Source organism: Micropterus dolomieu, linkage group LG08 (genome assembly GCF_021292245.1).
Source record: "Micropterus dolomieu isolate WLL.071019.BEF.003 ecotype Adirondacks linkage group LG08, ASM2129224v1, whole genome shotgun sequence".
NCBI lineage: Eukaryota > Metazoa > Chordata > Actinopteri > Centrarchiformes > Centrarchidae > Micropterus > Micropterus dolomieu.
In genome coordinates, this window is record NC_060157.1 from 29,669,455 (window position 1) to 29,697,272 (window position 27,818).

At 40.7% G+C, this 27,818-nt stretch overlaps 1 protein-coding gene across 1 annotated transcript in view; it reads left to right on the plus strand.

The window, feature by feature from the left end:
- prex1 (phosphatidylinositol-3,4,5-trisphosphate-dependent Rac exchange factor 1) overlaps positions 1-27,818 on the plus strand; it is an 87,971-nt gene that overhangs the window by 49,862 nt on the left and 10,291 nt on the right. Inside the window, exons 16-34 of the mRNA XM_046056066.1 lie at positions 3,153-3,298; positions 6,099-6,191; positions 8,002-8,150; positions 8,234-8,319; positions 11,835-11,974; positions 13,288-13,432; positions 14,363-14,538; positions 14,887-15,048; positions 15,800-16,010; positions 17,375-17,660; positions 18,390-18,608; positions 22,581-22,669; positions 23,375-23,457; positions 23,949-24,039; positions 24,149-24,277; positions 24,380-24,421; positions 24,726-24,943; positions 25,206-25,308; positions 27,419-27,562. Of these exons, the coding sequence (XP_045912022.1) occupies positions 3,153-3,298; positions 6,099-6,191; positions 8,002-8,150; positions 8,234-8,319; positions 11,835-11,974; positions 13,288-13,432; positions 14,363-14,538; positions 14,887-15,048; positions 15,800-16,010; positions 17,375-17,660; positions 18,390-18,608; positions 22,581-22,669; positions 23,375-23,457; positions 23,949-24,039; positions 24,149-24,277; positions 24,380-24,421; positions 24,726-24,943; positions 25,206-25,308; positions 27,419-27,562 (2,712 nt within the window). The remainder of the gene's footprint in view (positions 1-3,152; positions 3,299-6,098; positions 6,192-8,001; positions 8,151-8,233; positions 8,320-11,834; positions 11,975-13,287; positions 13,433-14,362; positions 14,539-14,886; positions 15,049-15,799; positions 16,011-17,374; positions 17,661-18,389; positions 18,609-22,580; positions 22,670-23,374; positions 23,458-23,948; positions 24,040-24,148; positions 24,278-24,379; positions 24,422-24,725; positions 24,944-25,205; positions 25,309-27,418; positions 27,563-27,818) is intronic.

Here is a 27,818-nt window from a genome sequence, read left to right on the forward strand (position 1 = left end):
AAAATTACATCATAAATTTGCATACCTGGTCTAGCCCAGTCTCTGGAACCTCACTGACCACATTGAATAGCGGCTTTGGTTCTAGCCCACATGTTGAACATAAACAGCATTAGCAGTGTACCCTAACCAGAGCTGTTTGGCTTAGCTACATGGCTGTCTGGGTCAGTTCACTGAACCATGAGCGCTGGTAAAGTTTAATGTATCATCTTCATTGGCCAAGTGCATTATGTGTAAAGTGAGAACCTCAGAAAGGAAGTATTTAATGTTGGAATACTGAAGATGTAACATGAGGTAAGATGGTGCTTTCTGATGCGTAGACTACAGTGAATTATTCAAAAAGACTGAAAACTTAGATGAAGATCGTCTTACACAGATACATTTTACTATTTAATATATTTTTATTTCAACTGGAATAGTCCTGAAAGATCCTGGAGATCGTTTTTCAACCACTGAACAGTCGTCCTAGTTGTTACATTGCATTAGGTACTATTTCACTGGAAGCTTATTGGCTTATATGTCTTGCAGCAGTCAGTACGAGGGATAAATCAGAATGTATACGGTATCAAAGTATAAATGTACACATGATTAAAAGCTTACATATCTCTTCTGTAAATACTACGTGGAGCGTTTGTATTTTGCTGTCACGCCTAAACCACTCCCAACTGTTCCCTTCACTTTTTGCTTACCTCATTGGAACTTAGAAACATACCGTCCCCCACCATCTGTTGGAAGGTCTCACCTGTTCTCTTTTACCATCTCCCTCTTCTCTGCCCTTCTTCATGATCACAGCCTCTCCCTTCTCAGACCGTCTGCACGCTTCACCTCTCCTAAAGTCACTTTCTTTAGTCTTTAGTCAGCACATCTGCTGCTCTTCATCTGGTTCCTCATGAACTCTTCTTCTTTTTCTTTTTCTCTATCCTTGTCTTCCTTGATTCTGTCTCTTCTTGTCTGTCTGTCTGGTTTTATTTGATATGAGGCTCCTCACTGGTGGGAAGATCACCGATAACAGATAACACAGTTAATATGCCTTTCATCTGTCCTTACGAACTTAAATTCATCTACATGTCTGTCGTGAACACCTCTTGCATTTTGCCTTTCAGGCAACTCAACATACAGTGCACACCACCAGATACAAAAATACATTTCCCCCATTAGTCCTGTTATATGGCGAGATTGAATGGCTCATAAGCCAAAACGTCATTTTACAAGTCATTATGCATCTGAAAATATTAAATATAGAATCCCAATAATGGAACTGTCAGTGAGTAATAATGATTTCCAACAGATTTCTCTTCTACTACAATTTCCTTATCTACAGCGTTAACATTTATGTAAATCAATACTAAATAGTAAAAATTAATGATCTTATGTTCCTCTCTGGAACAAAATGTGTCTTTTGGGAATCCAGTTTGTTTGGTCATTGAAATTACATGTTTTGTAATCCCTGGTTGAAGTTGCACTCAGATCACTCAGAAATTGAATTTCTTTTTTGCACTTAGTAGAAAGGATTCTAAAGACTATGAATACTATAACAATTATTTATTTAGTGATTGCTCATATAGTTGCACCAGTGCATTATATGTTATGCCATGCATATATAGCTTAAATATTTAAAATACAAAAAAGGTATGCTATTTAGTACTCATTTAAAAATCCTGTCGAATGGATTCCTATTGCTGTGAATAAATGTCTTAGCACTGTTTTCTTGACCCTTGGATATTGTCAGCTGTTCTCAGCTTTAAAGTGATGATTTAGTGTGTGTGTGTGTGTGTGTGTGTTATTAGGGTATGACTGTTTCCAGAGTAGCACTCCCTCTAGCTGAATAGGTGGTGTTAAGGTTTTATATGGCCCCAGCCCCGTGACTCAGAGGAAATGGCTCAGGTTCAGCCTTCGTTTGATTTGGCGTAAGGCCAGCGTGAGTGGGTTTGGCATGTGTGTAATCAGTCTGTGACGGCTTTTGTTCACCTGAGGGTGCCAGATGCTCTCCAAATTGCTGAACACCTGGGTACCTTTGGCTCTCAGTGTTGCCTGTCCAAACCCCGTTTTACAGTTTTACAGTAACAATTCATACACCTTAGATTAGGAAATGTCCTTACTTGAATGCCTTGTATCTGTGAATGTGTTTGGGATTTGGGCCAAATGGCAAAAATGACAACTCCTATGTGACACAAACAATATGGATATTTTCTTTATTCTTTCCAACACAAAACAATCCCCCACCCACATAATTTCTTTATTTCAGATGTGACAATCAAAAAGCTGAGGCAAGGCTGTGGTCGTGCCAGCTGTTAAATTGCCTCCAGTACAGTGGTAGATATCCTGTCATTTTAGGCACTTGTGGAGTTGCACCTGGGTTAGTCGTCTCCACTGAAAAATGACAGCGGAAAATTATTGTTGTAGGGTAAAAGTAGAATGGCAATATCTTTCATTCAAGAGAATTGTTGTTTAGCACAATACTTGCTCTGTATTTGAGGGCCTTATGTCAGTGGCCTATTAGATACATATTTTTATATGGCAGCAGGGTTAATGTAGTGGGTTTTGATTTAAGTCAAATACTGCTATAACCGGAGAAGCATTCATAATGTGCTCCTCACCTGTTTGAAGTGCCCCATGTGTGGGAGTGAGGTTCAGCTCAACAGTGGGATTTCTAAACAGACGTAGACACGCACGCCAGACGGTTTCTTGTGTCCTCTGGAGAATCCTTCCCGTGGTCTGGATCCAGATGTTCCTGCTAGCATAATCAGCTAATGAAGTAATTAACCGTTAGCTTGTTTGTGTGAAGTGTTCAGCTTTTTTTTTTATTCTGCTCAGGCAGACTCTTGTATACAGTATCTCCGCAGGTCTTTGAAGTTGTAATGATCTGCAAACAGGGCTCAGTGCCATTATGTGACACACTTAACCCAATTTTCCAACAAGACCATCATTTTAATATGTGAGCACAACATACACACTTACTTATTATTAATAGACAAGCAGCAATATATGGTTGAAATCAATTCTAAATGCCTTTTTTGGCCTTTCAGTAGCACCACTTAACCTCAGCAGCATTTAACTGAAAAGACTAAAATACTATGTGACCGATTGCTGTTTGTCTTATTATTACTCTCTGCAGTGGCTTTCTAATTAGATGCTGTGTGTGTTTTTCCCCTCAGTCTTGGAGAAGAGTGAGTTCAAAGATGAGTCCCAGTTCTTCCGTTTCTATGCAGACGAGGAAATGGAGGGAACCGGCGCCAAGAGCAAGCAACTCCAGCGCAATGACTTTAAACTCATCGAAAACATCTTAGCGAAGTCCCTAGTGGTGAGCTGGAACACCGAACACATACATTGTCTCACACTCTGTCATACAAAGACACGGTTACACGGATACTTATTGTCACAGTACCAGACTCACTTTGTATTTCCTCTGGAGAAAAACATTATAATAATAAAGACAATGTTGTAGTGTCACTGAAGCAAGTGCACTAAATATGGCTCAGATATATTTTTGTTCACTATGTTGTGATGCCAGCATTACCCACTCTAGAGTTGTCCAAAAACAAGAAATCATTGTTCTGGCTGGGAAACAATGAATCAACACAATGAATCAACTACTTTGCACACGTGTGTGTAAACAGTAGTTATATAACAGGACTGTGTTGTATTGAACATACTGGCATCTACTAAATCCTTCACTCCAGTTTGTTTAGACCTGTGTCTGTGCGTGTGCGTTCTTCTTTCTGATCTCCTCAACTACAATAGTAGTAATTAACATCACTATACACCTCCACACCCACCCCCGTTCTTGTAGGAGCAGAGACTGCAGTGATGACAAACACCTTTTCAATTTGCTCTGATCAGTATGCATTTTAATAAGTGTTATATCAACTGTACTGCCGGGGATGAAGTCCCTTTTGTGCTGCCGCTGAGACAAGAGATTAAACTATGAAGGGCAATTTATACCTCTGTGTCGAATATATGCTGTACCCTACGCCGTAGCCTGACACGCACCTCCCCAAAAATTTAACTACATGTCACGGCGACGCAGATTGCAAGAACTGTGATTGGACGGCTTGGTAGCCTCGCATTTCCGGCTTGTCCTTCTTCAAGCCTCAAAGGTCGTACATACCATCTCCTCAGACGCCTTTTCTTGTTTCTGCATTTTAGTAATCTCACTAAAAGTAACTGCTGTTCAACATTGATCACCTCTAACTCCAACATGATCCTCTCAGTTTCAGTCCATTGTTTGTAGTAGCCTATACCAACAACAACAGTGGCTAAACCTAAAACAGCATAGAAGAAACACAGTGGAATATAGACCGCCAACTAGCCTTTTGGCGGTGTAATTGCCGAGCGATATTTACACCAACGCACAAGAATAAGTGTTCACGACGGCGTAGACTCTACAAAGAAGTATAAATTAGCCTTGACGGGTAACAGGCGTTGATTGTTGCAGTCAGATATATTGTATGCTCATCCTCCCTTGAAGATGATAAGAAACATTTAATTTTAGTGCACACACATGAAACAGGGCCTAATAAGTGGTAGTGGACCTCCACCCTGCTTTATAATGAAACATTTAAAATGGCTTGCCTGTCAGGACTTGTGACCTTCATGTTATTCCAGTCTTGGATCCTGTCCTAGTATCTCAGTTTTTTTATCCTCATGAATGCTCTCTTTTACTGCATGCAAATTTACTTCTTCTCTTTTATCCTTGGTGGTTTAACATTCATTGATTCTTGACATGAGGCAACAGGTGTTGGGAGAACAGAGTGAAGAGGAGAACAAAAATCAGGAGTGAGATGTTTAAACACTGCCTACCCGGTCTTTAGTAAAAAAGGTTGAAGCATGTACTATAAACAAAACGGCAAAGTTGTGGAAAAAAATCCTGAAGTTTCTAAAATGTTACAATTTTTTAAAAGAAAGCTGAAGGCATGATGAGGCATAAAACCACTAAACCACTAATGCATGTAACACACGTGCAGAAAGCTAGGTGAGTGGTAGTTGTGGACATTCATTTCTATATTTAGGCCAGGTACAAGATAATAGATTCAGTAAAAAAATGTCTGCTCACTGGATTAAAGCTCCTAAAACCTTATTGGACGGGAAAAAGGTAACCATTATCCTACCAGGTTGTCGTCATACATGCAGCATACATGCAATACAGTATATTGTAATTAATGTTTTTTACAGTAAATGCACCAAAATTGTCTGAATGTCCTTTTGTCATTAGAAATTTTACACTAGGTTATATAGCAGATAGCCTGTTCATTATGATAACCGAATATAACTGATGGATATTTATTTGGCACAATAAGTTCAGTGTTGACTGTTCCGATTCTAGCGGTGAGTAGTTTCCAGAGGCTGAAAAAGAAAGCTAACTGTAGTTAAGTCCATTATCTTTGGGGAAACTTAGAAGCACCACTAGCATCCCTTCTTATATCAGTGTGAAGTAGGCACGCTATCTGGCCTTCAACAAGAAGTCGAAAAAGGCTTTTTTTTTTCTCAATTAGCAGAACTAATCCTCGCTCAAGGCTATTATTGAAGTGAAGTGCAGGAACTCTTTATTTGCCACCGCCCTCTCCTCTGATATAACAGCAGAGATCCCCATCTTATCAGGGTTGTGCAGCAGGAAGATGGCCCCAGCAGCATACCTAATGAAAGCCAGCTATGTGTTTGTTGATATCAGCGTTTCAGTAAGCCTCGCTCCACTAGGGAATAGAATATGAGAATCTTTTGAAGCAAGACACCTGACATACAATGAAAATTACAAAACCGAAGCTATGATAAGGTGTTGATAGTTTGTATATATGACCACTCGGAAAGAGAGCTATAAAGCAACTTTTTAACATCAGACATCAGGTTTTTGCAGTAAGTTCCTTTATACTTACTTTTACACTTAATTACCTTTTACAGCCAAACCATGCAGTTGATTTCTGATTAAGAGTCACGTGTAAAAGATTACAACATATTGGGTGTTCAAAATGGCAGCACAGCATAATGAGGCAAATAAAATGAATATGAATATTTATGACATGACAATTATTTTGCCACTTGCTTACTCATGATGCTAAACCAAAGTGTAGATGTTAGAGTAATTAGATGATTATTTTCTGTGCTAGATCCACCCTGAGGAAGAAGACTACGGCTTTGAGATTGAGGAGAAAAACAAGGCCATTGTGGTGAAATCTGTCACCAGGGGCTCACATGCTGAGGTAATGGTCAACACACACACACACACACACACACACACACACACACACACACACACACACACACACACACACACACACACACACACACACACACACTGTTTCTCCCTCCTGCCCCAGAGCATTAGTTCCAGTAGGTAATGGCTGTCTACTGTTTGGACGGCCGCTGTCAGTGTGCCTCTGTTCCCTTTGGACTTCGCTCTGATTGGCAGTAGTGGCAATAGACATACTCACAACACCTCCGCAAAAAATACACAAACACAGTACTTTGCTCATCCAGAGCAATTTAAAATCAGTGTCACCTTAATGCTAGAACTAAAGCAAGACTATTTCCTTTCTTTTCCTGTGATAGCACCTTCGCTTCATGTCAGCTAACGGTTGTTGGACAGGTGACATACTGCATTCTTGCTACCCGCCATTTAATTTCTCCTTTCTCTTATGTCAATGTGGCTCAAGTTTCCTCATTGCTTTCTGTTATTTCACTCATTGCAGTTTTTCCCCACATTACTCTTCTCCTCAGTCACTCTCTGGATAATCTTTCTTTTGCCTGCTTCCACACAGTAAATCCAAACTCTTTTCTCCATTTCCTCTCCCACTCTTACTCTGTTATTCACACCCCGTGTACCCAATGCCTCACAATAACAAGATTGCTAGTTGTGACACAGCCTGTGTGCCAGCATAGTGAATAAAGCTCAGCTGATTCCCATGGGGACCTGAAAAGGGCTGAGAGACACACACTCACACACACCGAGCTCTTTCACTATATGGTACTGTTATAGAAAGTCACATGCAGACCGGCACCCATGCTCTATGATCTCACACACACACACACACACACACACACAAACATCCTTCCACATTCAGATGGCTGTGGCTCCTCCCAGTCGTTCTTACATCCATCCTGGGCCGTTATCCAGAGTCAGGGCCCCTCTCATCCCCACCGGATTTGTACCCAGGACACTGGACTCACACAGGGAACACACAGAGGCATCTTTATTCTCACAACGTGACTGAAGACGTGCAAGATGATTGCATTTAATAACGTGCAGCAGGCTATGGCGCTGTGTGTCTGTCATTTGAAAATGGATTTTAGGAGCTAATATCTGACAATGACAATTCAAACCTGCGGATGTTTGATACTTTGTGAGCATGTATATTTGTGTGCGCAATTGTTATTGTATTTCTACATACTTGCATGCAGTGTGACTGATCAGATTGTATTTATTTAAGGTAAAAGGAAAGATCTGATAACTCAAACCACCACTGGTCACGGGCAGAAACACACATTCACTTTAAGAGAAATATGTAAATAAAGTGCATCTCTTTATTCACATGTGCATAACTGTGGAAATTGAAAGTAACCCGTCAATCTGGAAATCCGACAGGCAGCAGGCTGAAGAAGGTTTAGATATCATGCAGCTTAATCATATCTAGTAGCCAATCTTGATATGCACTCCCTCTGTAAAAAGCCCATTCATATGCTGGAAAATACATTACAAGACTAGACAGGCTGTGAAAATACTGAGCAGTACACAGAGATTTACTATTGTGTTTTGGTTTGTTTTTTTCCATGCTCCTTGGAAGCACATATACTGAACAGGGACTTACTCAGAGAGGTGAAAACCTGAATCATACAGTACTTCATCTGAGCCTTATGCCGCACACAGTTTAGGTCTCACTGTGACACAAGGGAGGTAATTCATAAATTGAATCTGGTCCCCAACTTGAACTGTTGAAATGGTTGCTTTAGGGGGAGCTGAAACAAGCTGCAACCTTAAAATAGCAGCATTCTCTCCCCTGTTTGCCCATCCAGATGGCCGGCCTGCAGGTGGGCAGGAAGATCTACACCATCAATGAGGACCTGCTGTTCCTCCGGCCCTTCTCTGAGGTGGAAACCATGATCAGCCAGGCCTTCTGCGTACGGCGCTCTTTGCGACTGCTCGTTGCCACCAAGGCCAAGGAGTGAGAGATCACACACAACCACTCAAACACACACATTTATACACACAAGGTAACACTGGTCTGACTGGTCTTTTCTTATCCAGGATTGTGAAGATCCCTGACAACCCAGACACCCTCTCCTTTATACTCTGTGGCTCCGCCCCTTCTCATGTCCACGCTGTCAGGAAAGGTGAGTGACTCATTTGATTGACCCCTGGAGCCACTTTGATCACCTTTTTTTTTCCAGGGATAGTGAATGAGTGTAAGTTATACTTCTTTGAATACCTTGGAGAATACCAAGTAAAATAAAGACTTACTACTTAAGTTTTAATAATAATAAAGCCAATATTAAAGCTGAAAGCAGCGTTGGGCGGGCCCTCGCACCCTGTCGCGTTTTGGAGTGTGCAGCAGATGCTGCAGTTGAGCCCATGTGTCTCTAAATTGTCACTCGCTTTGGATGCTGCACTAAGGACTTAGGGGACACAGAGGAAGTGTCATTTATGTGGCCCTTGAGAACACCAAATGTGGAACACATGTTAGAATTTCATGTAAATGGCCTGATGATTGTCAGACAGCTTACTTCCTGTTCCTACAGTGGATGTGGCCCACCTCCTAGGAGTAGTTCATTACAGCATAAAACTGTATGATAACAGGCCTGTTATCATACATGTCTAATTTGGTTCAGATGTGAGCATGTACACTGAAGCTACAACAACTGTTTCAATGGCGAATCATTGATTTTCGACTCCACGCCACCGACATGTTGTCGACGAAAACTCACCATTTGAACAACTTTTAATCAACAATCTGTTCAGTCTGCACAGTGAAAATTTCAAGTCGATCTGACTAATTCTGTATTAGGAGTTAAATCCAAAATGGCTGTCTCCCGGTTAGGTGTCGGGCATCGCTCCAAGAGGCTTTTGTGTAAGGTCGCCCCGTCAGACGTTTGTGCAAAGTTTTGTGAGTTGTCACGCATGTTTAGGCTGTCAAAAATGCAATTCATTTGCAGAAAAAAAAGAAAGACAAAAAGAATACCTTCAGTCCAGTAGGGTCCTCGCACGTTTCATGCTTGGGCTCTCAAAGAAGGATTTTTCTTTGTGTTGAAATGTAAAGTTAAATAATTATAAAAACTTTTATTCAGTTTTTCTCCATAATTAGTTAAATATAATAGTTGTCGTCTTCATTATTAAGCTCACATTTCCAGAGTTGTCAGATCTCATGGAAGGACAAGGAAGATTAGATTAGATTCTTTATTGTCCTTTCCAGGAAATTTGTTTCCACCATCTATATGTACATTGCCTCACATATACACAACGTGAACATACATAACGTGCTGTACACACGTTTATACACAAATTGACTCCCAAACCAAAACATACCTCTTACTTAGCAAGTACTCTTGAGCAGTATAGCGACAACGTTTCCAGGCCAGGGATCTATATCTACGTCCTGACGGTAGCAGAGTGAAAAATGTGTTGAGAGGATGACTGATGTCGTGTACTATTATGTGTGCCTTCCGTAAAATGGCTTTCCTATTGAGGTCAGAGAGGCTGGGGGTGGGGAGACCAATTATTTTGGAGGCGTTATTTGTGATGCGTGTAAATTTGTTCTTATTGGTCACAGTGAATATGTTGAAATAACATATTGAACAGTAAAGAAGGATGGGCTGAATTATGCTTTTGTAGAGCAGCATTAGAAGGTGGGGAGCAACCGAAAGAGAGAGAAGTTTACGGATGGCGAGAGTCTTTGTTGGCAGCGTTTGAAAGTGTCAGTGGTATGTTGATCAAATTTCAGTTTATTGTCCAGAGTGAGTCCAAGGTATCTGAAGCACTCCACTCTTTCAACAGCTTCGATATTGATGCATGTAGGGTTGGGGGTGACAATATATGCTGTGCTATTGGAGTTGTGTGTGTGTTAATTAACATTTCTTTTGTTTTTGCGACATTCACCTGAAGATGATTATTTGAACACAACTGCGTGATGTGAGAGATGGAGTCTTGATAGCTTAGACAGTTTTTGTTATTAAGGAGACCAAGAATAACATGTGGTAACAGGTGAGGGGCTGGTGCAGTCATGGTGTATAGGGTAAACAGGAATGGACACAACCTTGTGGGGTTCCGGTGTTGGTGATGATGAAGGACATAGTATACAATATAGTTTTAAAGGTAAGAGTTTGTATGTGTAATGGAAAAGTAATCTGTTGAGCAGTTTAACAGTTCACGGCTCCCAGGGAGATGTCATTAAATCAATATTTCTTCTGAATTCAATTACTAGTGGCATATACTTTGCTTATGGCCCCAACAGATTGACAGATTGTTAACAGATTTGTAAGAATTTGACCTTGTTGAATCGGTGCTGAATTGCCGAAACGGTGCCAGTAAATGCTTTAAAAGTGTTTACAGTGTCAGAAAGACAAATCATTCTTCTCAATTCAAGGGAAAGATAAGGTAACTCTAGCCTCGAACCACCTGTTACGTTCTGCTTTTAGTGAGCTTCTATTAGGTTTTTATGGCCACCTGTCAGCCATATTGCCCAGTCAAGGTTCAAATCCCTACTTTTAAAATACACACACACACACGTGCACACACACAATGCTCTGTGATCAGAGCTAAACGTGTAATAGGCAAGGCAAGGCAAGTTTATTTGTATAGCACATTTCAACAAGGTAATTCAAAGTGCTTTACATAAAACATAAAAGCAACATAGGAAAATTGAGAAAATACACATTAAAAAAATAATAAAAGTTACAGTGCAGTGTACAATCAGGGTTAAAAGAGTTAAATGGAAAATAAAAACAGGCTGAGGGGTTGAGCAAATAATTGAGTTACAATTATTTTGAAAAGAGAATAAACAGAGAAGTACACTTAATCTGCTCTCTCTAGCGAGATTTAAGACCACTTCCTTCACTCTGTTCAATCTCACTCTCATTATCTATAATGTAATAGCTATCTAAAAAGACACATTTGCGTTCCACCTTTTCATTCTTTGCTCTCTCTGCACAATCTCCTGATGTTTGCACCGCCTAGACTAAAAATTTGAGATTGAATGAGGGATGAATCCAAATGTGTAATCCAGACAGGAGAAGGAGAGGACACAGAAAAGCAGTGAGGAGATGGGCTGCCAGTTGATATAACCAAGGAATGTGATCTCATGGTTTTCCTAGTGTCTTGTATCACTTCTGCCTGCATGAGGAACAGTTTTTTGCAGCTGATATTGAGAGTCTACAGTAGGTTTTTTCTGTTCCTAAATCAGTCCATGGGTCAAGTAGCCTCTGAGTTGGGTAATTGCTGGCACCCTGGGGGGATGTGATGCCAGCGCTGGTATTTTTAGAGCCGAGAGGAAGATGATGGAGGTGTTGATTGGTCTTCCAGGCTGTAAAGCCATTAGTAGCTTAGGACAGCGAGTTACCGCACCGAACCGAGTAATTTGCTGTTTTCCTGTTGAAACAAAAGGGGTGAGATTATTTACATGTAGGGGAATTGAGTCAAAAGCAAGATGAAAAAATGATAGAAATTTAACTGATGCACTTTGATTTATGCATTTTGGAGAAGGTTTCTTTCCTATATATGGGAGACACATGTACAGTGCTTCCTTTTCCCTGGCTTAAATTTCATGTTTTCATTATAGCCCAATGTGTTGTATGCAGTTTCACTGTAATTATACCACCCCTTGACCTTTGACCTCTTGATACTGTGACGCATTTAGGCTGGGAGGCGGTTGGTGCAGGTCTTCAGCCGGGTCAGGTCATCCTGAAGGTCAACGGCAACAACGTCAACCGCAGTGACTACCAAGAGGTCCTGGAGCACTTCACAGCACAGCACAAACCACAGGAGCCTCCCCAAGCGGTGAGAAAACACATGAAAATAAGCAATACCGTACAATCGGTTCCTCAGCAGAGCAGGTTTTGTTGTGTATTTAGTGACAGTATTTTAAAAGAACTACAATCTGACTCAAAAAGAATTTCCCAATAAGCCACATCATTCGACTCTGTACATGGTGTCCACTTTTTACAGTCCGTGTGTGTGTTGTTATGGCTTACTGTACCAGCACCCTCTGAGCACTTTATTTATACTACAAGCTAAGTAATTCCACAAAGTGGCATGATTAGCTTTTTAAGGTCACTTACCTGATCATTCAACAATGTGGGACAGCTCACTAAATTCACATTTGACGAGCTAACAGCCCAGAGAACCTCAGTGACCCAGACATTCTTGCTCTGAGACAGTACATAAAACAGCATTAGCATTAGTTAAAGCTTGAATTGGCTACAGCAGCTTAGCGTTTGGAAAAAATTACGTATTAAAAACTTCAAGGATTTCACAGACTTTGCTCTTTTCAATTGAAACTTCATTTCATCAGCGGTCTTGGCCTTGTGATCATAAATTACTGGCTGTCACTTTGTCGCTGTAGGCCACTTGTAGTGAGAGTTGAATATTTTTCAGTTCAGGATGCACCCCTGACCAGACTGAAAAAGAAACCCAGAGTAGCAAAAAACTACTTGCCTCTTTCTACTGATTTTTCATCCATTCCTGTTGCCAAGAATGTTTGGGTTAATTTCTTTTTAAAGTAATAATGACAAACAACTGGATACTGGTATTTACACTCTATATTACATGGCCAACGTTGAAACTGCAAAACCCATGTTTTTCTGTTTGGATATTCCCACAGCAGCAATTTATTTCTTTAGGCAATATCTTTGCAGTCAGACTAGGATGTCCTCCTTACAGTAAGAAGCACATTGTTTTGTTTTGTTTTATTTAGCCTGGCCTACTCTTCTGGTAAATCCACTTGAACAGGATGTTGTTGATGTGGCTCACTGCACTGCTGAGTTTAGGGCGATGCAGTCGGTCCTGATTGCCTTGTCAGGTGAAAAGTGTCCATGTGCACAGGGAATGTAGAAATACTCTTACATCCTTCAAATTCTGTGTATAAAGTTCACCCACATCTACAACTTGGTTTAAAATGAAGCACTTACAATCCCACTTTAACAATTTCCTCATCCTTCTTTCTCTCTCCCTTTCTCTCACTTATACCTCTAACTGTATTTCTTTTTCTGCTCACTTCTTCCTTCTTAGTTTTTTTTATTCCAACAATGATTTCTTGCACATTACAGTAATACTTAATGACTGTTCAACTCCATCTTATCTGTTTCCCCCAGTGTCAGTGGGTGTATCGTGCATTTGAGGATGTCAAAGAGCTACAAAGAGAAAGAGCTTCAGGTGAGAAGGAGGAGAGCCTTTTCAGGCCTTATCCAGTGGAGAATGGCTCAGACTACGAGGAGGAGAATGGCACCAATGGAAAAGGTGAAATACAATCTTACAACCTCTAAAATTTTGTGCTTTAAATTAAATTGCTGTTAATAAAGCATTTCTGAATAAGGAGTTTTAAGGAGTTAATACGGAATAATTCAAGAAAGTATCACAATCCTTTTAATTGTGTGTGTGTGTTTGTTTTACTCATAGCAGATTTAATAACAACTTTAACAACTATTATCAGTAAGTAAGTTATTTGTGGCCCGTCAGTCAGCAGAACATATTAGAACAGGAGTAGTCCTACTTCTTAGTATCCTTCAAGTGAAACTGTAGCTGCTCTGTGTCTGTGTAGATTGGTTGCAGGCGTAATGTTAACCAAAATATCTGTTGCTGCCAAAAACATTACATCAGATTGTTATGTTCCACCTAAATTACTATTTTCAGATGACTTCTGAATTGTTTCATAGTCACTGTGTCGGTAAAAAGCGGCTTCAGCAGTAGGTAATTTTGCGCTGAATATAGAAAATCAGTTTGAAAATAAGACACGCTATTTACAGGCAGTAGTTAGAGTTGTAGGACGTCTAGTAACACTGTGTGAGTGTATATACTATAAGTGACCGTTTTTCTTGCAGTACTGGCAGGGTAAGTACACTTGACAGATGTGCAGTACACTGTGTGGCTTTACACGTGTCATTACTAAATGGATTTGTAATGTTATTATTTGTCCTTCCAAAGCTTAGGAGGTTTTGTTAAACACATTTTTTTTCATCTTTGATGTGCCTATGAGATTTGAGTCCATCTACCTTTGAAAAAAGTATTTTATGTGTTGCGTTTTACTCTGAATTCACAATGCTAAACTTTGTGTTTACATCAATACAACAATTACAGTCTTAATTTTCTTTACAAATACTTAAAGAAATTGAATGACTTCTGAATGCATGGAAAGTGTATATACTAACCAGTGACCATTGTGCTCCACAGACTTCCTGCTGGGCAGACTTTCCCTCTCCACTGACCTGCCTCTGGTCAGTATGACGGTAGATAACGTCCATCTGGAGCACGGTGTAGTCTATGAATACGTCAGCACTGACGGCATCAAGAGCCACGTCCTGGAGAAGATGGTGGAGCCTAAAGGCTGCTTCAGCCTCACTGCTAAGGTAGTTACGGGAGACTGAGGTGTAGTTTGATTACTTTAAGCTAATTAGTGAAAATCTGATAATGAGGAGAGAATCCACCTCAGTTGTTCTCAGCCTCCAAAATATCACATCTAATGTATCATAGAAGATGATAGAGGGGTCATATTTTTTCAACTTGTACTATCATGACAAAATCATTTTTTAGCCTCACTGGTGGTTTCAGTCATTAGTAGACCTAGACCAAAAACACACTTGCTGTCACTAGAAATTATATTTTTACTCCGATTGTAAACAACTAATTCAGAGTTTTTCATTTTGCTGTAGTGTGTGTGAGAGATCCATCCTTACCAATGCTTCTTGTCTATTTAGATCCTGGAGGCATTTTCTGGCGATGACGTCCTCTTTGTTCGTAACTGCAGCCAGCTCATCTCCCAGAGCGACAGAGTGGTTACCATGCCTCAATACGAGTTCAGACAAATCTGTGACACCAAGCTGGAAAGTATCCGACGGCGTATCAGCAGCTATCAGCAGGTACTAAGAGACTTGTGTACTCTCTCCTGAGCACGTAGAGATCAGACTATCTGATCTGAACACAGGAAAGTCCCCTTCTCATTCATATAAAAACTAAAACGCAATTTAAAAATTCTTTTTTCACGTGTGACTGAATAACACTGAAATACAAGTCACTTAACATAAAATCATGTTTCATACCAGTATTCTGACATTTAAACATGTTATCTCTCTTCTTGTCAATATATTTCTTACTGGCTCTTGTGTTCCGGGCACATTGTACTACTCACAGCTATGCTTTTTAATGCTTTTGGTGGCATGTGAATATAGGTGGAACAATGTTGTTCTTGTGTGTCTATTAATTACACTCATAAATATGATCAAATATACCACCTCAGGGTGAAATATACACTCTAAAACATGACACCTAATAAAAAAGTTGATGATAATAGTTTGACACAAGCTTTTGTCCTTAATTTTTATTTCATCACTCAATACAGCAAGAACTATCTTCAACTAATGGAAAGTATGTAAGGAACTGTATTAAAGATTACCTTTCATTATTTATCTTTATTTTTCGTCATTATGTGTCGTAATGGCCGTGTCATTTTTTTTGGCTACACTGACCATCCTTTACGTTGGTGGTGAAAGTGAAAGTCACCTGATTACAAACACACTCTACAAGTATTAGAGCTGTCAATCATGCAGCGTGTGCTTTCACCGAACTATGTCAGCATCCTGCTCCCCATAATCTTTCCCCTTTTTCACCCAGTTTGCCCTGGAGCTGAGAAACAAGGCGTGGCCCTCCTTCAGGCAAGCCGGCGTTCGCCCTCACCCGCTCAGCTGCATGGACTTTGTTCCCACCAACTGCCACGTTAACATCATGCAGGTCTCCTATCCCAAGGGCACTACCCCCGCTGGCAGAACTTTCAGCATCCGCTTTGGGCGCAAGAACTCCCTGTTTGGTCTGGATCCTGATCAAGGTAGAGAGAACACACACACACACACACACACACACACACACACCTCTATCCAGTAAGATTTGAACATTTCGTAGTACAATGTCTGTCACATATCCACTGCTTAAACTAAGCTTCACACAGCTTCAACTCACCCCTTCATGATAATATAGCTTAACCCACCTAACAACACACAGTGATTATTTTGACTAATTGCCCTCCCTGACCATTTAAATCCCACAGCACAGCGGGTATGTCAAAGCCAGCCTTCCACAGTAGCCATAAGGTCTCAACAAGGATTTCCATAGTAATTTAGATGAGTGGTTTGCCATTAAGAGTCCATTAGCACCGGGCCATACTCATGTTATTGACATGAGAAGTGAATGAATGATGTCCGCAAAGATGGTGCCTCAAGGCAGCTTAGGAATGTGTGCCATTCGCTCAGTGCTGCTGCTGCTGCTGCTGCAGAGGTCAAAGGGGAGAGAAACCGAGAGTGAGATGCAGTGGAAATAAAATTTATTGTCGTCAAGGAATCATTTCATTTAGGGGGCAAAATATTTTCTATTTTTTACCCATAGATACCCAGAAAGAAGTATACTGTCTTCTGTCTATATGGCCTAACCTTATTATGACACAGTTTGATATTAATTATAGGCTTGGCTGCTAAACTCCCTCTACTCTCAGCAAAGATGAAAATGCGATCCAGCTGTCTAGACGGCAGACCGATTTTTCCAGGGTGCCTCGTCGACATCATTCCTCTCAGCCCTAGCTGCAAGTCAGACATCTGCCTAGCAGTTGACAAAATGTTCAGCTCTGATGCTTTTCAGTATGCATTTCTGGTGGATTTTCTGACCCAGCTCAGCCAGCCAACAGCCACGGAGATGGTGTTTTGTCTATTACATACCTTAACCTTTAATGTTGCAATCAAATACAGAATGAAACTACGAGACCTATTACCTGAGGTGATACAAAATTTCCTCTTCTAGCACCATAGCCTATGTTTTAAAGGTATATGTGGGATGTATGTAAAATAGGTTACTTGATTTAACCCCAATGTTCACTGTGTACTAATAGAGTACGCACTGTGGGTACATAGCAAGAACTTGATCTGTCTGCAGTTTTGGGATGTCTCAGGTTATTGCAGATTAGTTTGGCATTCAACCCAAGCAGTTTAGCATCCTGCTCTGCTGTACATATCAGCTGCATAAGTGCCCTTTAAGAAGTTTTTTTTTTTTTTTATCAAGTCTAAATGGAGAACAAACAAGTTTTACTTCATAGGGTTTTGAACATCTGGAGTAGATATAATTGTCAGAGCGTGAAGTCTTTTTCACAGCAAAGTTGTTTATTTTCCTCTCCTCTCCTCTCTCATGTCCTGTCCTGCCCTGTAGCGCAACTGAATCCCATGTCACACACCCAGCACTGTGTGACCAGTATGGGAGCTCCTTCCTGGAACTCTTCTGGCCTGGAAGGGGATGAGGTAGACAGCAGTGGGGAGGTGAACATGGATGGAGGCGAGGGGTTGATGGACAGTCTGCGGGGCAGCCATGGAGAAGGCGGGTTGAGCTTCCTGCTCAAACAGGAAGACACAGAGACACAGGATGCCTACATTTATTTGTACAGCCGCCTGGATGTTGCTGTAAGGGAGATGAAGCAATACGTTGCTCAGATAGATGTGTAAGTGTTAGTAAGTTTTGATCTTCAATTTAGGATAAATATGTTTTATCTTTTTGAATGATATTTCTTTGAGGTTATTCCATATAAATCTCTTATCTCTACTTCCATGGTAAGTGCCATATATTAAATAAAAAGACAAGTGTTTACTCATATCCTTTCAGAAAATATTTTCAGCTCTAACAGCTGGTTATCAAATATTGTCTTTCCACTGGTGTTTATATGTGAGTAGACTATTTTCATATCCGTCACGGTGACATTTAGAGATCTCTGCATAAAAAGCTGGGAGCTGTTATCCCCACACTAGCCTCCCTCTTTGTCTGTCTGCCCTTTGCCTTGTTTAAAGCTGAGGATTTACAAAAGAAACATTCTTTCCAAATATTTATGGGCTGGGCCCAGTACAGGAACAGGGAGTGAGGCCAGGATTACATCAAGGGAAAGAAACATATTGTGTATCTATACTGATGAAAGGGGTATGATGGATATATATTATAGTGTATTTTGTTGATTAATTGAAGAATTTAATTCCAATATACTTTTTTTTTTTAAAGCTATCTGTACAATTTAGAACTATTTAAAAAGAAAAAAATATAATACCCCAAAATATATTGTACTAAATGCTAAAAATTGTGTTGTAAGTAATGCTTAGCAGCATTAGCCATATTTTATTTAATGTGTTTTCAAATCTTATGGTGGTTATAATACCATACATATACCATTTTTTTCCTTTAGCCTCTTGTCATCTATCACCGAGCCCACACAACTCCAAGGGGAGGGTGGGGAGCCGCCGGTTTATGAGCCTGGTCAGACACCCTCTTTGGCCCACTGTGAGGATGGCTGCGACCAGGACAAGGCGGAGCAAGGCGGCATTAAAAGGGTCTGCTTCAAGGTGAACGAGGAGGACCAGGAAGACTCGGGTCATGACACGATGAGCTTCAGGGACTCCTACAGGTACTGGTTAAAGGCTGTGGCACAAATAAATAAAGTCTTTCTGAAGTTGCTCAAGTTTATATTAGTATGTGAGTTCTCATGCTTGGATAGTCTCCAAACTGTAGTAGCTTAAAACGTCTGATGTTTTAATCCATTCCAATTAAATTATTTAGAATCATATTTTCTCAATAAGCTGCCTCGTATAAAGTACAATTAATTGTTTATGTTCTGAAAACAATATTTACCTGGTGTAGTAGCATCTTTATAAAACACAAGAAAGGAGACACGGGGACACCCTTGTCCCCACCTGAATTTGGAACTGTGGCATGAACTCCTTTATTCTACAAACCCATAATGCTGCTAAAATTAATTCCAGATGTTGGCATTTTAACTGAGATCGAGGGCTAAAAATGACTTCAAAATGTTTTGGTCAGATCTGGTTATGTCATTTGCTTGTTGTGAGTTCATTCAGATGTTTCTGTGTGTGTGTGTGTGTGTGTGTGTGTGTGTGTGTGACACAGAGAGAAGGAGAGAGGGGGAGAGAGTGTGTGCACAGTTCACTGGGCAGTGCTCCACTGAGCCCCACCCTCCACCACCCACTAAGATGTAGTTATTGGTTGTTGGTGTGGTGGGCTGGTGTATAATAGAGTCAAATGTTTGGGGCGCGGCCTCCTCACCCTCTGTCATTAAGGCCCGGCCACGCCATGTGAAACGTGACTACCTCATCGCAATAAAATGTAAAGGAAAATGTAGACTGTTGTATGTGTGGCGGATTCACATACACCTTGAGATGATTACTCTGGGTTTTGAAGCCCTGTGGAAATAGTAGCAGTATAAGGCTGCACAGCAAATGCATCTGAATCCTGCCACTTGTGTAATGTTGGATGTGATGAAAAGTGCTACTGTGTTTCAGAGGTGGGTGGGGAATCTGTTTTTGAGTCTTGCTGAAAGAATCAGACAATAAAGCATGAGGTGGAGACAGACCACAGCTGAGCTCAACATTCGGAGGTCATTGGCCGAGTACAGCTTGTGAGGAACATAATGTGAGAACAAAGAGAGGAGTGACTGGCTTCTATATACTCACAGACACAGAGGGTCAAAGACAGAAAAATACAGGAAGAATTGAAGCGAGAAGAGAGAGTGTCAAGTTAAATTAGTTTATTCTAAACTCTGGTACATTGTGTCTGTCATAAATATTTGGCTCTCTGGGGTGTGTCTCAAGTGACAACCTGTGATTGATGTTCCTTCTCTTAACAGCTCAAATATTCATATTCATCCCTTCTGTTTCCTTAAACAAGAGCTTACTTAAAATAAATCCAATCCAGGCTATACATATTTCTTGGGTTCCTTAGCAAGCCATTTTGCTCGAGATGTTACACTTACTGACACTATAGGAACCTTCATTTATAGACATAATGGACCATTCCAGCTTTAACACATTGTGCAAGTCAAATTAGGCATTTTTTATTTGTTTGTTTTTTGCAGATGTTCCTGAAGATGTCACACCAATGTCCACATTTCTTTAACCATTTTAATAGCTGAGTAGCTCCTCAATTTTCACTGTGCATTGCATTCTAGGACAATATGTCTATTAACACCACACTCAAAATTCAAGTGGTTTTGGTGCTAGCATTTTTAGTATCCTTAATCCAGTGTGACTACTACATACAGCACTAGACAATATGCAAATGGAACATGACTACAATTCAAATAGCGACTTCAGAGGAAGCTGTTAATGAGTTTCACTGGGATCCCATACGTGTGCAGTCTCACCTGTTGTTGAGTTGTGAATACATCACCCAGTATGTACACATATTTGAATGTGTGAACATGACCTGTGTGTGTGTATGGTTTGGGTTTTGGCCAGATCTTCTTCTACAAATAGGATAATTGTCTCAGTGGTGCTCACACTTTTAGCAGGAGGTGTGTGGCTAAACTTGGAAGTGTGTGTGTGTGTGTGTGTGTGTGCGCGCATGCAAGTGAGCATGCAACACAGAGTTTGTATGTTTCTAAATTCAGCTGGAAAACACAATGCAAAATGCTCCCCATGCAGAAGCAGATAGCCCGAAGGGGAATAAATCAATAAACGGGGGGAGAGGGAATTATGTGTGTATTAGACAACAAATAAAGAGAAAAGCAAGAGAATGCCTGAAGTATGATTAGAGTGAATGGATGATGGAAAAGAATACAAAGACTTTTACTAGTGCATACACACAAATTAAGAGTGTAACATGGTGTGTTCACATGAGTTGGTGTGAATGAAAGCCAGCGGAGAATTCAAGCCAAACTACTTAAGGATGGTTATATTAAGAGGTCATATTATGCTTGTTTGGCTTTTTCCCTCTCCTTCATTGAGTTATATATCTTTTTTGTGCATGTAACAGGTTTGCAAAGTGAAAAAGCCCAAAGTCCAGCCCAAAGGGAGTTCCCATCTCCCACAGAAAACTCTGCTCTGAACTGCCGTTTCCTTTTGTTCTCTGTGATGTCACAGCAAAACGCACGTCATATTGCTCGCCTAGCAGCTAGTCAGATGTGCCCTCAAGAACATCGGTGGAAAAACACTCTGAGCTGCAGCACACAGTAACAAGACGTCCGCCTGCTGCCTCTCCTCTCCTTCCAAACACTAGCTACCCTCCAGGCAGTCAGTGGACATAAAGTTGTTCCTGTGATGTAGAGACAGAGCTCAGTTAAAACTTTATGGATGAAAGATACATTTGTTACAGATTAATAACTCACCACTTTGAAACTCTCGCTCCAGTCCATGTTGCTAAGCTGGTAAGGGCATGTACAGCTGAACAGAAGCAGTGTTTACTGGTTTCTCAGGGCCCGCCCTACTCTGCTTCTGATTGGCTAGTAGTCCTTAACTAGATACTGTGCATGTGTAAGATCTTGTAGAGGTGAGATGCATCACTCCATGGCTAAAACGGAGCGTTCAACACAGGGTGAAAAGAGGAGCTGCAGCAATGTGCAGTATGACAAAAATATGGTGTTTTTTGAAAATGAAACCATGTAAACCTGTTCTGGTACAACCCTTATACAAAATTATGAACCTGAAGAGCATAATATGACCACTCTCAACTCTTTCTCCCAATAATTGTAGCAGCTCTGAGGTAGCTAACGCCCCACCACCGCCCCCCTGCAACCACAAACACACATTCACACACACATTGGGACCACTGAATAGCCCGGCAGGTGATCTACACCCCCTACTCACCCACTTTCATCCAGCCAGGTCAGCTAATAACAAAGGAGGACAAAGTCAGTGTTGTCGTTTTGCAGCTTGTAGTAGCTTATAGGCCATTTGTTATGGTAATTCAGCCTGTGACTCCTCCTCTCCTCTAAGGGGATTGCAAGCGTGCTCACTTGAAGCTATGCATAATTTGAGCCACATGCTCCTGGTAATCATGTTGAATCACGTAGCTATATGACTATAAATACCAGACTGTGTCATTTAGTGTTTCAGGCAGACACCAGTATTACATTTAAGTATTACAAAGCAACTAACAATTGCTATATATGTCAGAGGTCTCACGGCTCATTGTCGGATGTGTGGGAATTGAACCTGAGTCTCTCACACCAAAGGCATGTGTCTTATCCACTGCTCCATCACTACCCCATATGGAGGAAAACACTAACAACTGAGCTGAAACACACTGGCACAGCTGAAAAGTCTATGTAAAAGTGTTTAAGTTTAAGTCTAATGTGCACATTTATTATCAGTCAGATGGTTGGTACTCCTCTGCAGCTACAGTTTACTGAATGCTTCTCTGTGAATACTAGTGGCAGTTGTTGCTGTGAGAAACATTTAATTACCTTTGCTCTCACATACTGTAAATCAAAAAGGGCATTTACAATCAGAAGGATTATTTGGCAGCGTAATTACAAGACACGGCTATTCAAATCCTCTCTGTGGTTTAGGATCGGAATGAACTCTTTGCTTTATAATGAATTTTAACTGTGTGCATTTGTGTGTGTGTATGTGCATTATTACAGTGAATGCAACAGCAACAGAGATTCAGTCCTGTCCTACACCAGTGTTCGAAGTAACAGCTCCTACCTGGGGAGTGACGAGATGGGATCAGGTAAAGGAAAGGAAGGAAATGTTGCTTTTCTTTACTGTACATTTTTGATGTTTTCATCCAGAGGACCTCTCACTAGAATATCTGTCCTTTTATCCACAGTGACACACTTTCTATTGTTTTGCACTCCAGCACGTTGGATTTCATGTGAAACAATCATTTCAGAATATGCATCACTGTCCAAACAGACAACACTGTAAAGTGAATTCAACATAAGCTAAGCTGAAGCCAATGCATGCTTCCTAAATGTGTCAAACAAAAATAATGGATGTTTGCATAATGAGTGATCAGTGGTTGCCTACTTGTGATTCTTCTTTTGTTTGTGAGTATATGTCATGCTCTCAGAACAGCCAAATGCCAAACAGAGAAATACTGTAGATATTTCTTAGAAGTGACTGTGGTCAGAGATTTTAGACTTCACATTTCATAACCCCTGCAGCCACATTTTTATGTTGTCAGCCAAGTATGTGTCCACTGCTATTTATCACTTTGTTTTTATCAGCATTAAGTCTTAGCCCACAGTTAGACAAACTGTTGATATGTAAATTATTTATTAGCATTCCTCTTCTCTAATGTGATGCATCAGAATTTACATTAAAACAGATGGGTAGAAACAAGTTTAATGAGTGCAGATGGTCACATAAAAACAAACGCTGGTGTCCAAATGTGTGATTTCTCAACTTTTTTTCTGTGTTTTTTGGCTGCTAGGGGATGAACTGCCGTGTGACATGAGGATTCCTTCGGACAAACAGGACAAGCTGCATGGCTGCCTCGAGCACCTTTTCAACCAGGTTAGTTCTGGTTTAATTAGTACATTTATTTTATGGTCACTTCCCTCAGTCTAATCCTAAATTTGACAAACCATTACAGCATTATTATTTTCCATGAAATTGGACATATATATATGAAACCTCCACCATCACCAACAAATCTTTTGAAACCGATGATTGTGATAGGAATCAGTCAACATCTGGGCTGAGTTACTTCATGGAGATCTCTGTCCTCCGGTCACGATCCTGTTTTTTTTCCCCTCATCATTCACTTGATCTCCTTTCTTTCTCTCGTTACAAAACTCTTTCTTTTTTTCCTTTCTTCACTCACTCACACACAGACAGACACACAGTCAAAGACATCCATCTATCTTTTCGTCTCCTCTTACCAGCACTTGATGTCCTTGCACACAGTCGTTGGCTGTTATAGTTGTTTCCACATGTAAACAGCAGCTGAGGGGTCCTGCAAACACAATGTCAGTGCTGAAAGACACTTTTATTTCTGCACACAGGTTGACGCCATCAACAGCCTACTCAAAGGACCGGTTATGGCCAAGGCCTGTGAAGAGACCAAGCACTTTTACTCTGATCACAGCCAACCAGGTACATATTTATATCTGTGTGTGTTTATTGCTTGAAAATGAAAGATGTATCATCAACTGTTATACAACAGATATACATACTCACGCATCCCTGGATTTTATGTGAGCAGAGTTCCGCCAAACAGAAGACTGGACGGTTCGTTGTCGTTATATTATCCACAAGAACATCCAGGAGGACCCTTGGAACCTGCCCACCTCTATCAAAACCCTGGTGGAGAGCCTACAAAGATTTGTGGATGGTGAGAGGAACACACACACACACACACACACACACACACACACGTACTTGTGATCGTATACAGTTACAATAAGTCATTCCATCTTGTTTTTATTCTCTACAGATGGAAAGAACCAGCTTCTCCTGGCCCTGCTTAAGTGCACAGGTAGGGGAACATGTCAGTGTTAAATAGAAGCCAGGTGATACTCAGAGCATTAGGTGTTGGAGAATAATTAGTTCTAGCTTTAATTTTCCATAAAATTACCAGAAGAGTTCTGAAGACGGGCTGTGCATTTTTCAGATCAGACTGTATCCAGGTTGAGGCCAGTTTTTGTGTATGTTTGTACAGCATTGAGGGTTGGTGTCAAAGCAAGTGATGCTCTAGTCACTTTGAACTGTGCACAGAGGCATATGGTGCTATGGTACTGTTTAACATCAAAATATCACTCTCTCTAACCCCCCAACACTAGACACGTCTCTGCAGCTAAGGCGGGATGTGATCTTCTGCCAGGCGGCGACGGGAGCCCTGTGCACACTGGCTGAGCAGCTGTTGGCGGCGTTGCGGTCGCGGTTCAACAACGCTGGAGAGTACCAGGAAGACGGCAAAGAGACCAGCCGCAAGTGGCTGGAGCAAATTTCTGTCATTGGCGTGCTGCTGCACTTCCAGTCCACACTTGCACCACACCTGGTGAGCATAGATTTTCGGTTTTCATTTGACAAGAGAGCAAACCGCTGGTAATGCAGCTTCATAAGTTGATGGGGGTTTTTGTATAAAGAAATCTTACCTGATGCAGTTTTAAGCAAATATCAAAATGCAATGTCTGTCCTGTTGCATCTAATTGTGTTATATTTTCTGGGTCTTTATGGTTTTCTAACCATGTAGCTGTCTTAAAACGATCAAAACTCTCTTCCTGGTGCAACTTCTTAACTTTCTTTGTCTCCTCCTGCAGAAAGATGAGCGGACGATGCTGGAAGACACCAAGGCGGCCCTGCTGGATTTGGACAAAGTCACTGTGTTCTTCAGGCAACTGGAGGATGAGTATCTAGTCGCAAGTAAGAGACTCTATCAACATAGACTGACTTGGCCCATTCAAACCACACTGCTGCTAGTGAGCAGCTGTATGGTTTGACCAACTCTGAATAAAGTTCCATTATGTGGATGTGTGGTAGCTATTGAGGGCGAAATTGACATTTTGCCATTGCAGATTTCATTTTCTTTTTCAGTGGAGAGAGAATGAATAGGGAGCTAAAACAACAATAGAATGGCTTCATAAATCATCTTAAACAAGCACAGACCATGCAGTCCTTGTTGTCCTTATATTACATATGATATGGTCCCTCCCTGACAGGCTGTGAGGGGCTTCATTTAAACTTTATTGCTGTTCTTACACACATGAAATACTAATGCATATATGGTGGAAGCGCACGCAGATGCAGTAGTTTTAACTAAGGGTGCCCCAGATTGTTCATAGTAAGACATTGTGAGCATCATCTTTAAGTTTAAGACCAGGGCATATTTGTGTCTTTGATGACCTTAGTATCTGTATTTGCTGAATGTGCTCCTGGCTACCAGAAGCCTCAAAGCCAGCAGATGCAAAGGGGACTGCATCCTGAATCAGTTCTCTTTTCAGTTGCTTCAATATGGCCAGCAGAGATTGCTGCTCAAAGGAAAGGCACAATAAGCACTTCCCATTTTAGGAGGCAAATCTATGGATGAAGCAGGGATTTGCTTTTATAACTTCACATTAAGCAAAAATAAAGTATTTAGTGTACACATACATTGTGCACAAACATGCAAATCAATGCACATATTAACTTGGTAATTCATACTGTACTTACATTAATTACATACAGCAGGCACAGTAATGCGAGAGTGTGCACATAAGAGTGTGCAGACCCAAAATCCCACACACACACAAAAATAATGTTTTGAACCAAAGGGCTTTGCTGAAGTTGCATTTTAGGCTCAGACTGCTGCAGTGCAGGCAGGTGGTTTGTGGCAGCATCATCCATTGGGCAGTATTGATTTGCTAATAGCCTCTTCAGCAAGCTGGGAGCTATACTGTAGGTAGGATAGAGTCATGTAAACAGCACCACAGAGTCTGAATCCCCTGAGTTCAGCCTGAAGCATCACAACCAATTCCACAGGATTATGGCTTGATGGGTTCTCTAGAAAAGAGTGCTGACCCTAGAGTTCACTCTGTAAAGGTCATCTTTTCCATTTTTTGAAAACTGCTGTCAGAAATGTTAAAAGAAATCTGCACAATACAGCTTCAGCTTCAGACAGATAAATTATTACTAGTCATATATTGTTTGTAGAATTAGAATAGGTTACTGCTCTGCATATACACTACATATACTCTACAATTGTTAGGTTCAGAGAAGCATTTAAAAGAATAAAAAAAAATGTGCCAGATAATTCAATTATATAAAAATATAAATGATACATATATCACTGCCATACATGGTGAAATCAGGAATCAGCCTCTGCCCATTTGTTTTGCAGACACCACAGATTTTCACAAAATGTAAAATAAATGTATTCTGTTCCTATTAAAGTCTGTTAAAAATCTCATTTCACCATTTTCCCAACATGACACACAGGTAAGTACCACTGCTATATTTAAGTTGCCATTTTTTCCTTTACTGCTCAGTCTGGCAGTGCCAAAGCAAAACTAAAGCAATGCTGGAGACACACAGAGTTCTCCATATTCAGTTCTGGCAGGATGGAGTTTTTCTGGTATGACTGCAGTAATTGTGGTTTCATGAAATCATGTTTGGAAAAACATTGAAACCTGCAGTGCAACAGATCTTCTGACTGTGGCAAATACATCGGAGGGTTTAGATGTTAATACAAATAACTAGTGACAGAGGACAGTACAGAGTTTCTTTTTCTGTTCCACAGTAGCATTTCTCTATTCATTCACTATTACTTAATACACTTCACTATTATTAAAGTTGAATTTTCTATATGTGAAATTGTTTGCAAAACCAAACAAATTATTCACAGTTTACTTAAACAAAATAACTGAAGGTACTTAAAGGTAACTAATGTCATAGCCCCATAACCCCCTCATTTCTTCATTTTCATTTGTTGGCTGGCTCAGACAGCCACACGTTTAATTTTACAGTGTTGTTAACATCTCCCCTGTCTGTGTTGCAGACACACCAGTATGTTACCAGGTGGACGGCAGCCGACAGGCCCTGAGGGTCACCCTGTATCTAGACAGCTGTCACTTCAGTGAGCTACCCAGTCGGCTGCAAAATGGAGGCAGCCTCAAGCTCTACACCGTCCTCTTCACTAGGGGTAAGACTTGACAGACTAGGACAGAGCTCAATTGGAGAAACTGAGAAAACTACAAGTCCAGGGTGTAAACAAATGGGTATAGCATAACACAGCAGTGGCAAGTGGTGTTCCTTTGAAAAGCAAGTTGCCAGAGCAATAGTTTTAGAACATAAACTACAAATCTTTTATAAAATTATTGTTAAAGTGATGCATTATCTGATTTAATAATAAAACCGGATTCATAGCATTCTGTGCCAAATGTTGCTGCTTGACAGTT